Source organism: Clupea harengus, chromosome 19, assembly GCF_900700415.2.
Source record: "Clupea harengus chromosome 19, Ch_v2.0.2, whole genome shotgun sequence".
Lineage (NCBI taxonomy): Eukaryota > Metazoa > Chordata > Actinopteri > Clupeiformes > Clupeidae > Clupea > Clupea harengus.
In genome coordinates this window covers 24536474-24548483 of record NC_045170.1, presented here as the reverse complement: position 1 = coordinate 24548483, position 12010 = coordinate 24536474, and the positions used below count along the sequence as shown (strand labels likewise).

At 39.8% G+C, this 12010-nt stretch overlaps 1 protein-coding gene across 2 annotated transcripts; it reads left to right on the top strand.

Moving 5' to 3' along the window:
- Positions 1–1023: 1023 nt before the first annotated feature.
- si:ch211-199g17.9 (uncharacterized protein LOC108180085 homolog) lies at positions 1024–11299 on the top strand. Of its 2 annotated transcripts, XM_012836057.3 has the most exons (10): positions 1026–1602; positions 2000–2041; positions 4445–4504; positions 5726–5800; positions 6233–6280; positions 8927–8981; positions 9182–9271; positions 10499–10562; positions 10658–10724; positions 11013–11297. In XM_012836057.3, the coding sequence occupies exons 1-10, from the start codon at positions 1587–1589 to the stop codon at positions 11102–11104; spliced, it is 609 nt and encodes a 202-aa protein (XP_012691511.1). In that variant the 5' UTR covers positions 1026–1586; the 3' UTR covers positions 11105–11297. The 2 variants fall into 2 exon arrangements, with proteins under 2 accessions (XP_031441984.1, XP_012691511.1); XM_031586124.2 differs by lacking the exon at positions 10658–10724 and having other exon boundaries at positions 1024–1602; positions 11013–11299.
- Positions 11300–12010: the final 711 nt, after the last annotated feature.

The window sequence follows — 12010 nt, the reverse complement described above, 5'->3', positions numbered from 1 at the left end:
ACATTGACCAAGTCAACCACTTACCTTCTTATCACTGTCAACAGTCGGTGGTTTCCCAAATAAATCAGAGATTTTTGCATATTTTGATGCACCTTCCTCCAGACCTTTTTTTTTTCTCCCTGCCACCTTTGCGTTTTGGTGCCGATGACATGCTCTCACTCTCAAAAACAACTTTGTCTGCTAGCCAGTGACGCAAGTGTTGAGTAGGCAAGGCAAGGTAACTTTTATTTATGTATTTATTTATGGAAGTCAATGTGCTTTACATATACAATAACAGGAAAGGCCACAAATAATTAAAATAAATAAAATAAAATGTAGGAGTGATTGTTTTCTGTTATTAAATGTCAAAGTTAGACTGACGTAAGAGATTAGATGAGTAAAGCTTTCTTTTGAACTCCACTAATGATGTTTTAGGGCATTCATGAAAGTTTTCTCATGTGGGATTCGTTTTGAATTTAGACCAGAATTTCACAACGCGAAATAACAGCCGTAAATGGCCCAGAGTTTTCAATCAGGCTAGGGCTGACTGCACACTTCACTACGGTTGCGTGCCCGACGGGGCGTGTATGTATGCAAATCCAAATTTAAGAATCCTCATCCTCAATCCGCACAGCTGAGAACACTTTGGCTGTGTAAGAACCCATTTTCAGGCGTTCATTAATAAGGTGGAGATCTTTTCTTACGTTAAACTTCCGAAGTCCGTAAGAACACATTTCAGAAGACACTTCAGAATTATTTTCGAAAAATTAGCACCATGAGTGTGAATACAGATCGCGAGGAGGACTATAAATTTCAGTCAGTGCTAATATTACAGTGAAGTTTTTAGAGCAAACTACACGTGTTCTGAGTAATAGGGAATCTGTAAATTCTCCCTGCGATCTGAGAGGGTGGGCCGGTTGGAGAAAACAGTGGGCCGGTATTTTGGACAATCCCAACCCCGTCGGCCCACCGGGGATTCCCCCGGTATCCCCGATGGCCAGTCCGCCCCTGCCTACAATACACCCAGAACTGCCACTGACCATCATGAACAATGTGATGCTGCTCTGTTTTGGGATAGGTGGTATACAGGTCTGGAAAGAGTGATAGATCAGCATTTCCATTAATCTGTTCCTTTGAGAATAGTGCCACCATATTCAGTATGTTTATTTTCGGGGAACACATTTAAGAAACAATCGTCTGAGTGGAATACGTCTAATACGTCTAATCTGTGCACCACTCCCAGCTAGAGAATTTACAACAAAACATTTAGATTTAGATGTCTGCACTAGTTCTGGAGCATGAATGGAACCCATTCATTTTTTTCCAGAGGGATTTTTTCTTTGCAACCAGGAAGTGTTAAAATGCTAACATTAAAAACTACAAACTTCCGTTCGAAAAAATGTTAGAGGAGAAAAAATCGATACCTTGGGTAATTTCTCTGGTAATGTTAAGGGTGACCCATGACAATTTGAATCGATCGCGAGGAGGAATAGGTCACGCGATTTGAACTTGAAGAAGGCGAAGGTGTTAGTGTAGTGGAGATAACTTCGATCCTGTACACTCAAATTGATATTTTACTGTACTGTCAGTTAACGCATTTTACAACTATGACTTCGTCAGTAGGTAAGTATTGTTTAGTTCGAGTTTAGCTGTTTTCCCCTCCTGTAGCTAGCTCGTTAGCTAGCTAGCAAGGTAACGTTAGTCAGGAAAGTAAGGTCGATGGAGTTTGCACCTTACAACGTAGATATTCCTTCGTTTGCTGAAGGTCAGCTGACGTTAACTATTCAAATGACTTATGGGCATAGCTCTCTATTTGCATACTATAGCGAAAATCGTAATCAGCGAACACCAAGAGCGATAGCTAGCCAAGCTATTGGCTAATGTTTCATGCCTAGACACAGGAATTTCTGTCTATTTTTAGCCTACACATTCTTAGCTAACGTTCCAGTTTGCTGACCTCAGCTATGCTAGGAAGGATACATTTGCAGTAATGTGATCTGACTCCGTATTTTGTGCTCAGGCTTCTCCCTGGATGATATTCTGAAGTTGTCTTTAAAACAAGGTAAGTTAGTTAGATCTAAAGTTAGAATCATAGTACATTGATGTAGAATTTAAATTATAATGCTTTAAACCTACTTGAAATCTAGCTATAGGCCTAAACGAAACCACTCTTATTCCTCTGTCTCATGGAGACTTAATGTTGTTAATTGTTATTAAATTAACTTATGAGTGTGAGAACAAACATCACAGCAAAGCAACACTCTACCTCAAGTCCTGTTAGTGTGCTTTCCCACTGTGCTCCAGAGACCTCCACTCAGAGTTATAATGCAGTGGTACTGTAATTTCTTAGTGAGGGTTCTAGATGTCATCTTGTTACATTAGATTTCCATCAGTTCTCACCTCACACTCAATCCGGGTCACAGCACCAATGCAGCCTGCATTGTGTGTTGTATAGGCTTGCACCAGACTTCAGACTTACCAGCAAGGAACAACCCTGATTAGGCCTTAAAGTAGAAATACACTGATCCAATTTTTTCAGTTCCAATCTGATTCCGTCACTTGAATTTGGATATCTGCCAATATCGCTCCAATACCAAAGCTCTTTTTTTTAATTTTATTTTTTTATATTGTCATTATTATTGTTGTTTTTGGGGTAGTGGTATTATTAATATTGTTGTTGGTGGTGGTATTAAGTGCAAGGTTACATGAGGCTGAAGTAAAAACCACACAGCATAGAAATGGTGAAAAGAAAAAAAAGAAAAGTATGTTATTATTTGTTTTGTCTTTTCCTTTTATTTTTAGGGGGGAGGAATGTGTTGCTTTAGACTGACTGACTTAGTCAGACTGACTTGCACGGTGGTTTACACAGTACACTTTCCTTAACATACCCCATCCACAAGGGGGCACTAGCTTTCTTCTAGGTTACCTCTGGGGGTAGCTATATATGCTGTGTTCATGACACGTAGGAAATTGGGAAAATACATGATCAAACTCAGATCAAACCTGGTTGGGTTGGATTTTTTGCTTGCAAACTCATGCAGAAAATCATTTAGCCGGCTACAATCATGGCGTCCGTCATGACAGTAATATTACAAACGCTATTCAATTACTTTCAGGTTATTTGCTATTTTATGTGATATATTTGCATTCCTAATGTATTGGTGAAGTTGCCAGCTTTGCTGTTTTTAAAGACATTTTCAATAAATTATATTAGCCTATGATTGAAATGAACATGACTGGCTATTGATATGATACAAACAAACAAAAATACAAATAATGTTACATACTTCAAAGGCCATGCAGATGGAGACATGTTGCGGTGGGCATCTATATTGTTTTCAGAGTTGATCAGGGGAACACATGGTTTTTAAAAATCAAAAGTTCCCAGATTGGGTTTACCGAGTTTACAGTCATCTCGAATGCAACAATAAATTATAAATAAATAATGGGATATCAACACCTCCCGCCTTATCAAAAAAGCCCAACAAAGACTGTATTTCCTCAGACAACTGAAAAAGTTTCATGTCAACAAACACCTTTTGGTGCTCTTCTATGAAGCCATCATAGAAAGTATCATCACCGCATCAATATCTGTCTGGTATGGAAGTTCTGACAGTCGCACAAAGATGAAACTGGAGGGAGTGGTCACCAAAGCCTCCAACATTATTGGTTGTGACCTTCCATCAGTCCTCTCCTTGTATACTGAGCGTAGCTTAAATCGTGCAAAGAACATAATCAGAGACTCCTCCCATCCAAGCCATGACTTTTTTGAACTTCTGCCTTCTGGAAGACGCTACAGATCTATGCGAGCTGGAATGACACACCTCAATAACAGCTTCTTCCCCTCTGCTATCAGACTCCTGAACTCCCAAAGCTGACCTGGACTTTTTCTATTTTTATTTTTATTTTTTTTCCTATCCCCATCTCCCCCCTCCTTACTGGACTGAGCTACCTATGACAAAAGAATACCACCAACATTGTTGTGTGGCAATAAAGTTTTTATCTATCTATCTATTTATCTATCTATCTATATATCTATAAAGTCCTGAAGCAAGCACTAATTGGGGACAAAATTAGCATGGTGAAACCTGAATGCTAGTGGTTACCGTAACCAGAAAGTTGAGAAGCCTGTCTGTGAACATTGCAGGCTTGATCCCCCTTTGTGTGGATTTGGCACCTGATACCGATAGTGGATCAGATCAGTCCCAACTCTAGCCTAAAGGGGAGGCTTCTGCAGTGGGGATGTGCACAGAGCCACCCAAATGAGTTCACTGACTTCCTGCAGTGGGAAAGGGTCAAATGTGGGCCAGATGTTCTGCAGATAGCTTTGTCTTAAGTTCAGATACAAAAAAAAACAAAGCCATGAGTTCCCTAGCAGTGTAAATTGTGTTATTAGTGTTAAGGCTGGAGGGGATGTAGCATGTAGCCTACAGTATGAACATAGGCATGTGTTTGCTCTCATCAGAGGATGGAAAGGAACTCAAAGTGGAGGATCTCGCCGTGAAATTGAGGAGACTACAGCAAGGTATGGTGAACCAGCTAACTATGTGGCACAGCTTGACTTTACATGTTAACCCATGCTTTTGTGAAGATGTTGTGTTCGTATGATGCCTCGATCAGGGGGAGGGAGCACTGTCTTCAACCACTAACCCAGCGGCTGGGTTATAGAAAACAACCCAGAATTAGTTAAAATAACACAACAAAATGACCCAACAGCCTCAACCCAGTGTTTGGGTTGAAAAAACAACCCAGAAATGTTTTAAGTGTACTCAAAATGATTTCTAATTTCTCCACTTCTGTGTTTGCAGTGTTTTACATAGTTAATAGCTACCTTATTTTCTGTAACATTGTTTGAAACAGCATAACTGAAGTTCCGCCTCCCCTGCATGTTCTGTTTATTTCCACTGTTGCCATAGTAATAGCCACGCCAAGACATTTGGTGCATGCACAGTGAGCAAGTCAACACGAAGAATAAAGTCTTTTTTAGCCTTACTTGAGTGGTTGAGGAATCAATGTTCACACAGTTCATGTCAGATTTAATTGCGTATTCACGTGACGTACTGTTTGACCATCCTATGAAGAGTGATGGATCTCTCCCCATTCATTTAGATCGCAGCCTGATCTCTCCCCATTCATTTAGATCGCAGCCTGATCTCTCCCCATTCATTTTGATCAGAGCCTGATCTCTCCCCATTCATTTACATCGGAGCCTGATCTTGTTTTCCTGAAATAGCCTGAGGCATTGCCAAGATGGCTGCCGAGTGGAGAGACTTGCCCTTTAAGGACTTTGGGTGTCGGCCTTCAACTAACTATTCAGAGACACCTACATTTCATAGGTTTACCTGAAACTTAAGGTGGTCATTTAATGTCCCCACCTGCACACCACTGCCATTTTCATTCTGAAATGACAGGCCACACATGAAACACAGTGTCAGTCAACTGTGCATCCATGAAATGGCACCAAAATCTATATTTCTGACTTCAAATCCCCTTTAATTCCCCAAATAGCATTTATCATAAAATGTAATATGGCTCAACCAATCACTCTCCACATTACTAAATGTGCTTACTATTTAATTCTTGCCAAACAGAGACTACAAGTTTTGCAATTCACTTCTGAAGAGATCAAACCCAAACATTGAAATCCCAAAATATGTCTGATATGGTGTTGTGAGAAATTGTCTGTAACACCATAAACATTTGTTTTAATTATTTTGAACTTCTTCATATGTGTTTGTGTACATAGCTAGAAGAACTCTGGAAGAGGAACTGTTGGAGGTGCAAACACTCAAAGGCTTATTAGAACAAGAAGAGGAGACCTGTGAGTAACATAGTGTGTGTGTGTGTGTGTGTGTGTGTTTGTGTGTGGGTGTGTGTGTGTGTTTGTATATGTGTGTGTGTGTGTCTGTGTGTGTGTGTGTGTTTGTATATGTGTGTGTGTGAGTGTGTTTGTATATGTGTGTGTGTTTGTGTGTGTGTATATATATATGTGTGTGTGTGTGTATATATGTGTGTGCGTGTGTGTGTGTGTATATATGTGTGTGTGTGTGTGTGTGTGTGAGTGTGTTTGTATATGTGTGTGTGTGTGTGTGTATGTGTGTGTGTGTATATATGTGTGTGTATGTGTGTGTGTGTATATATGTGTGTGCGCGTGTGTGTGTGTGTATATGTGTGTGCGTGTGTGTGTGTGTGTGTATTTATGGTACAGTCACAATACATAAGTGTGTTATCTAAAGAGAACCTCTGTTTCCAGTGTGCTCAGAGGCCTTTCAGATAGATGTCATCCTTAAAGAGAAGAAAGGTATGATCAGCGTTTCTCTTTTGGTTTAGTCACTGTTTCATCGGAGGTATCTAATGAGTTCCAGTGTCTGAACCTTTCTGTCCACAGACACAGACACAGACACAGACACAGACACAGACACAGACACAGACACAGACACAGACACAGACACAGACACAGACACAGACACAGACACAGACACAGGCTACTTTCTCTAGCCTAGTCACTCCAGATACAAAAAATACAAAAATAATACACTCTTATGAAATGGCTTTATATTTACTTGAACATGAGATTACACAATCACATGAAATTAACATCTTGGTATATTTTACAGATCAGCCAAATTAGTAACATCCCATGTGAATTTTCCAAATTAGGAGATTTTACTGATCACCCTAAATTATGAAATTGTTCTCTTAAACCTCAGAAAGTTTACATTTCATAATAGCCATGGAGCTAATGGTAGCTAATCAACCATAGGCTACAGTTTTCAAAATATGAAAGAGATAGAAGATTATTATTATTGCTTAGTTGTTACGCAAAAGTATTGCGTGGGAATGTAAAAGTATTGCGTGGGAATGTAAAAGTACTCCGTGGGAATGTAAAAGTATTGTGTGGGAATGTAAAAGTATTGCGAGGTTATGCAAAAGCAGCTCAGACAAAATCCCCACCATGCCGTAGTATGTTTGTTCATACAACCACAAAAAGGAAATGAAACTTGTCCCTGAAGATCCCTTAGATGTCCAAAGATTATAACGGGATAGAGTTGGGTACTTAAATCAATTCGGTTACAGTCAGGTGTGAGTTATGTGGTCCTATCCTACTTAAACATATAGATTTATGTTCTGACTGAGTCTTCACTGTCAAAGTCTGGCCTTCACTGTATGGGTTTGTGTGTATGCCCTGCCTCTTTCAGAAGAAATAGCTTAGGACCTCTGAAAAGGTTAAAGGCTACAAGACCATTTCTAAATAAAATGGGCTTCACCAATCTACTGTTGTACTACTGTAGTATAGTGTGGTATTCAAGGAGAGGAAATGGAAGACTAGTGTTACTCCCCCTAGGAGTGTATAGGCGTGTACTATTACAGGAGGTCACACAGAATGGCTGATGTTGAATAGGCTGATGTCCAAGGATCTGCAGCGCCCTCTTGCACTGGTTAATGTCAGAGTTCATCCAGCCACCATCAGGCAAATATATAAACAAGAATCATCTGTTTGGGAGGACAGCAAGGATGAAACCACTGAAGAAGAATCATCTGTATGGGAGGATAGCAAGGATGAAACCACTGAAGAAGAATCATCTGTATGGGAGGATAGCAAGGATGAAACCACTGAAGAAGAATCATCTGTATGGGAGGATAGCAAGGATGAAACCACTGAACAAGAATCATCTGTTTGGGAGGATAGCAAGGATGAAACCACTGAACAAGAATCATCTGTTTGGGAGGATAGCAAGGATGAAACCACTGAACAAGAATCATCTGTTTGGGAGGATAGCAAGGATGAAACCACTGAACAAGAATCATCTGTTTGGGAGGATAGCAAGGATGAAACCACCTCTCTCCAAAAGGAACATTGTCTTGCGTTAACATTTTTATTAAGATACCTTGGATGAGCCAGAAGACCTCTGGAAGAATGTTTTGTGGAGAGATTAGACAAAGATAGAACTTTTGGCTTTAAGAGAAATGTTATGTTCGGCATAAATCAAACACTGGCTCCGAGATCACCTCATTCCAGCCATCAAACGGTGCGGTTGAAATACTATGGCTTCGGGCCGTTTTGATGCCTCAGAACCTGGAAGGCTTGCCATTCTGCTGTGTACCAGAACATTCTGCAGGAGAATGTCTGTGTATCGATACGTCAACTTTGGCTCAATGACCCTAAGAATACAAGTGGACCTACCAAAGAATGGTTAGAACATAAAAAATGTCTGACCTTAATCCTATGTTGTGGAAGGACCTGAAGCAGAGAGTCCACGGAAGAAAGCTCACTAACATCACTCAGTTGAAGCAGTTCTGTGGGGTGGAATGGGCCAAAATTCCCCCAAGTCGATGTGCAGGACTGATCAACAGCATATAAGCCTAATAGGGTATCAAATAATTTAACTAGGTAATCTGTTGTGTGCTACACTAGCTGCCATCGTGTCCTGTCCTGCTGAGACAAGTGAGTTATATTTAAAAAATGAGACTACTAATTAATTTGCTACACAAATAAGGGTAAACTAATTCCATTCGGTTAAGGTTTCTTCAACCCCATTGCATAATTTACTGAGTAGCCTACATTACACTAGGATATAGAAAGTGGGTGTCTCACGATATCTCTAGCTGTAGGTTCAGTCATATGACTGTATAACTATGCTGTGTTACCTAAAAGTGCCTACAAGTTCTTTTTGTTTCACTTTTTGTTTGTGCAAATACTATTGCATGCCATATTTACATCTGAGATACTGATGCACACCATGTGTCACTAAGACAGACTTGTGTGTGTGAAGATCCACACACACACATGGAGTGCAGTTGTAAAAGGTGGCTGTAAACAAAGTAAATAATACTTATTAAACCACAGAGTATTTTTCAACAAGAGCTGATTGTAACTGTTATGTCAAGCCTATGGCCGTGTAAATAGATGAGTTGTTCATTGACTTGTGTCTGTCTGTGAACCCAGAGTCCCATAGAATACTGCAGTTCAAGTGTGAAGAACTGGACCAGGACTCTCAGAGGTAGGTGCATAGGTCTGTTTACCTGTATGTTACAGAACTGCATAGGTCTGTTTACCTGTGTGTTATAGAACTGCATAGGTCTGTTTACCTGTATGTTACAGAACTGCATAGGTCTGTTTACCTGTATGTTACAGAACTGCAGCTACATTTCAGTGCTTGAGGAAGCGCTCAAGTGCATGTCTGCCTTGTGTTCTTTAAAGGCTGCAGGAGCAGAACAAGCAGAAAGAAGAACTGGTGGAACAGTACCGATACCAGATACAAGAAGCCACACTCAAGCACCGCAAAACAAGGTAACAATTAATCAGTTTTTAGTGCTTAATCTGAACACACTGGCTGGATGACAGCAAGCGATGCAAGCAATGCAGAAATATTAAATGAATTAGTGTGCACCATTCAAATGAAATTAAATGTCCATCCTGAATTGTGTTGACTGAAATTACCCTTAAACTCTCATTCATTTTGAAATGTATTGGAATTTGAATTGAGAAAGAAAATGGGAGGTAGGATTTCTGTTTCATGGAAGTACAACTAAAAGCAGATGAAGTTCAGAGGAATTTATTTACACACAATATAGATGGAATGTTTTCACATTTTCTTGTTTCAGACACATTTTAACAGGGATTCAGTTATTTTTTCCTCATCAATCTACATACAATACTGCACAATGCTAAACCCAAACAGGTTTTATTATGTATTGTTTCGAGGTGCTTCAAGTGTAAGTTTGAAGTATAAGAGTGGCATTTAGGGAGCAGTTAAAGATACATTTCGCAATTCTAGCAAAAAGGTTGTTCATATTTTAACTTAACAGCCAATGAAATAATCTCCCTTTGACGAAGTACTGATTGGTTGGAATAGTTTATGGCTCGACCACTATGTTTGTTTCCCATTTACAGAATCAGGACCGTGTACAAACATCAGATTTTTTTCTTTTTTTTAAGCGCACACACTAAACGGATAGCTAGAGGTTTGAGAGGAGCAATTCGCTGAATCAAAAAAAAATGGGTGTGTTGGATAGCGGACTGCATCTTAAGTAGAAACTAGGATGATGAAGAATGGGTGAGCTCAATTTGTGCCAGCTATACTGAACATACAAATATTTCTGTCCTCATAGATCATTTTTTCATTACTCAATATGATTAAAAAAGTATTCATTCAGTTCAGTGTTGATTTATTCAGTGATTTCAAAAGTGTACATGTGTATTCAAGTCTCACATGACGTGTGTGGCAGGTCCCACTTACTGCTCCTTTGAATGACAGTCCATTGAATTCCTTCCTGTCATTCTAATTGGCCAAGGCCAGTTCAGTTTGAAATCCATCTCATGAACTGAAAGTGGGGGCACCTCTGGATTATGCACAACACTGGTTCAGATACAGCCATCATTCAGTCAATTTTCACAGATGTACCATATAGATAAAATGTGTAGGCAGGGAGAAGATTTAAAAAGGCCACTCTTGGTGGCATGTTATGGGTGGAATAAAAGCTGCTACTGATTTGCGTCTACATTTTTCTCCATCAGGATGAAGTTTGAGAATCAACTGCAACAGTTGATGGTTCAACACAAAAGTCTCTCCTCTATGTTTGTGAGTTGTCTTGAGTTCATTAAATATCTGGTTGAATATGTGGGTAGTTGTCTGTGTGAAAGAGGGTCATTATGCCTCTTGAATGTTCTCGTCAGACACCTGAGAGACTCCCAGCAGAGATCATCACTGCAGAGAATGCTACACCTCAGCTCCTAAAAGCAGGTCAGGATTATTTTACCTCTTCCTGTTCTTGGTCTATGTTCCGTCACATCACTTAGTCAGATGTGTTACAATCATTTGTATCCCAGTGGAGTATAGTTTTCAAGTCTTACTATGATGGCTGCGCTGTTTGATTACAAAGGAAAGATTGCTACTTTTGGTCGTTGCATACTAAGTGGAATTAGTTTGAATTTGACACAAAGACTGCAGAAGCGCTTTGACTTGTCTGGTTACCTTTTCACCTTTTCATGAATGTAATGGGTGTGCTTTTGTCTTTTTGTGCTCATGCAGAGAAACTCAGGATGGAGCAGCTGGCTCAACAACAGGAGGAGCTGAGTGACATTCATAATGGAGATATTGAGCTGCTTACCACAGCGGTGTGAGTGTCTGACACACAGCAGCACACATTCACAGTGTGTGAGGCTCTCACACACACTTCCAGTGAATTTGAGCAGTCAGATGAGCTACCATGATCAAACGCTCGGGGTTCCTGCAAATGTTCTTTTAAATGTTTGATTATTTATTCTATGAAAACTGCAATACAGCAATCATAATGAAATGAATACTGTTGTGAGCTATCCTGATTTTTCCAAGGGAGTAACAGGCGTATCAGTAGGTAATGGCTGTCTCTATGCCGTTGACTGTCTGCTCTGTCAGAGTGAAACCTAATGCCCCGCATGTCCCTCCTCGGATTTAGTCTGGAATCTCTCAGTGAAGAATTCACAATTTCTTTCTCATCACTCAATAAGATAATGGGTTTGGGTAATGAAGAAATGTGTTCTATATCCATTTTTTGGATTTTTTTTTATCTCAGCTTACCTGGCTGTATACAAGATGTTCACAATACATCCTTGGCTATGGGAGAGTTCACATGGATATGGAGGTAGATGTGTTTGGGAAGCCAGGTCTCAGTGTTGAAACTTCTTGGGCTGGTGGTACAAATTAGGCTTAACTAAGGCAGTCGTACTTAAACTCAGCCGCCAGTGTGGACTGGAGTGCAATATGCTTCAGTTTTTTAAAGAGAGTAGGCTTTGGGGGGGCATCCTTAACCAGTTAGCCACCTGCCCATTGAGCTGCTATATATATACAGAATTATGTTAACGAAATGAATGTTTACTGTAGAACTATTCAAAAGAGTGTATCTCTTATGACAAAAAGACATTTTTCAAATGAAGTATAAATGACCAATAAGTCATTATAATATAGTATATATGGCCAATAACAGGAAATACATAAGTCTCCCCCATTCATAAATAAAACATTTGAGACCAGTCTTATATGTAGAATAC

Excerpts from the sequence above, each read along its gene's own strand:
- si:ch211-199g17.9 (XM_012836057.3), top strand. Across the intron at positions 9,272-10,498 it reads CTCAAGCACCGCAAAACAAG|GATGAAGTTTGAGAATCAAC; the intron begins GTAACAATTAAT and ends TTTCTCCATCAG. Across the intron at positions 10,563-10,657 it reads AAAGTCTCTCCTCTATGTTT|ACACCTGAGAGACTCCCAGC; the intron begins GTGAGTTGTCTT and ends TGTTCTCGTCAG.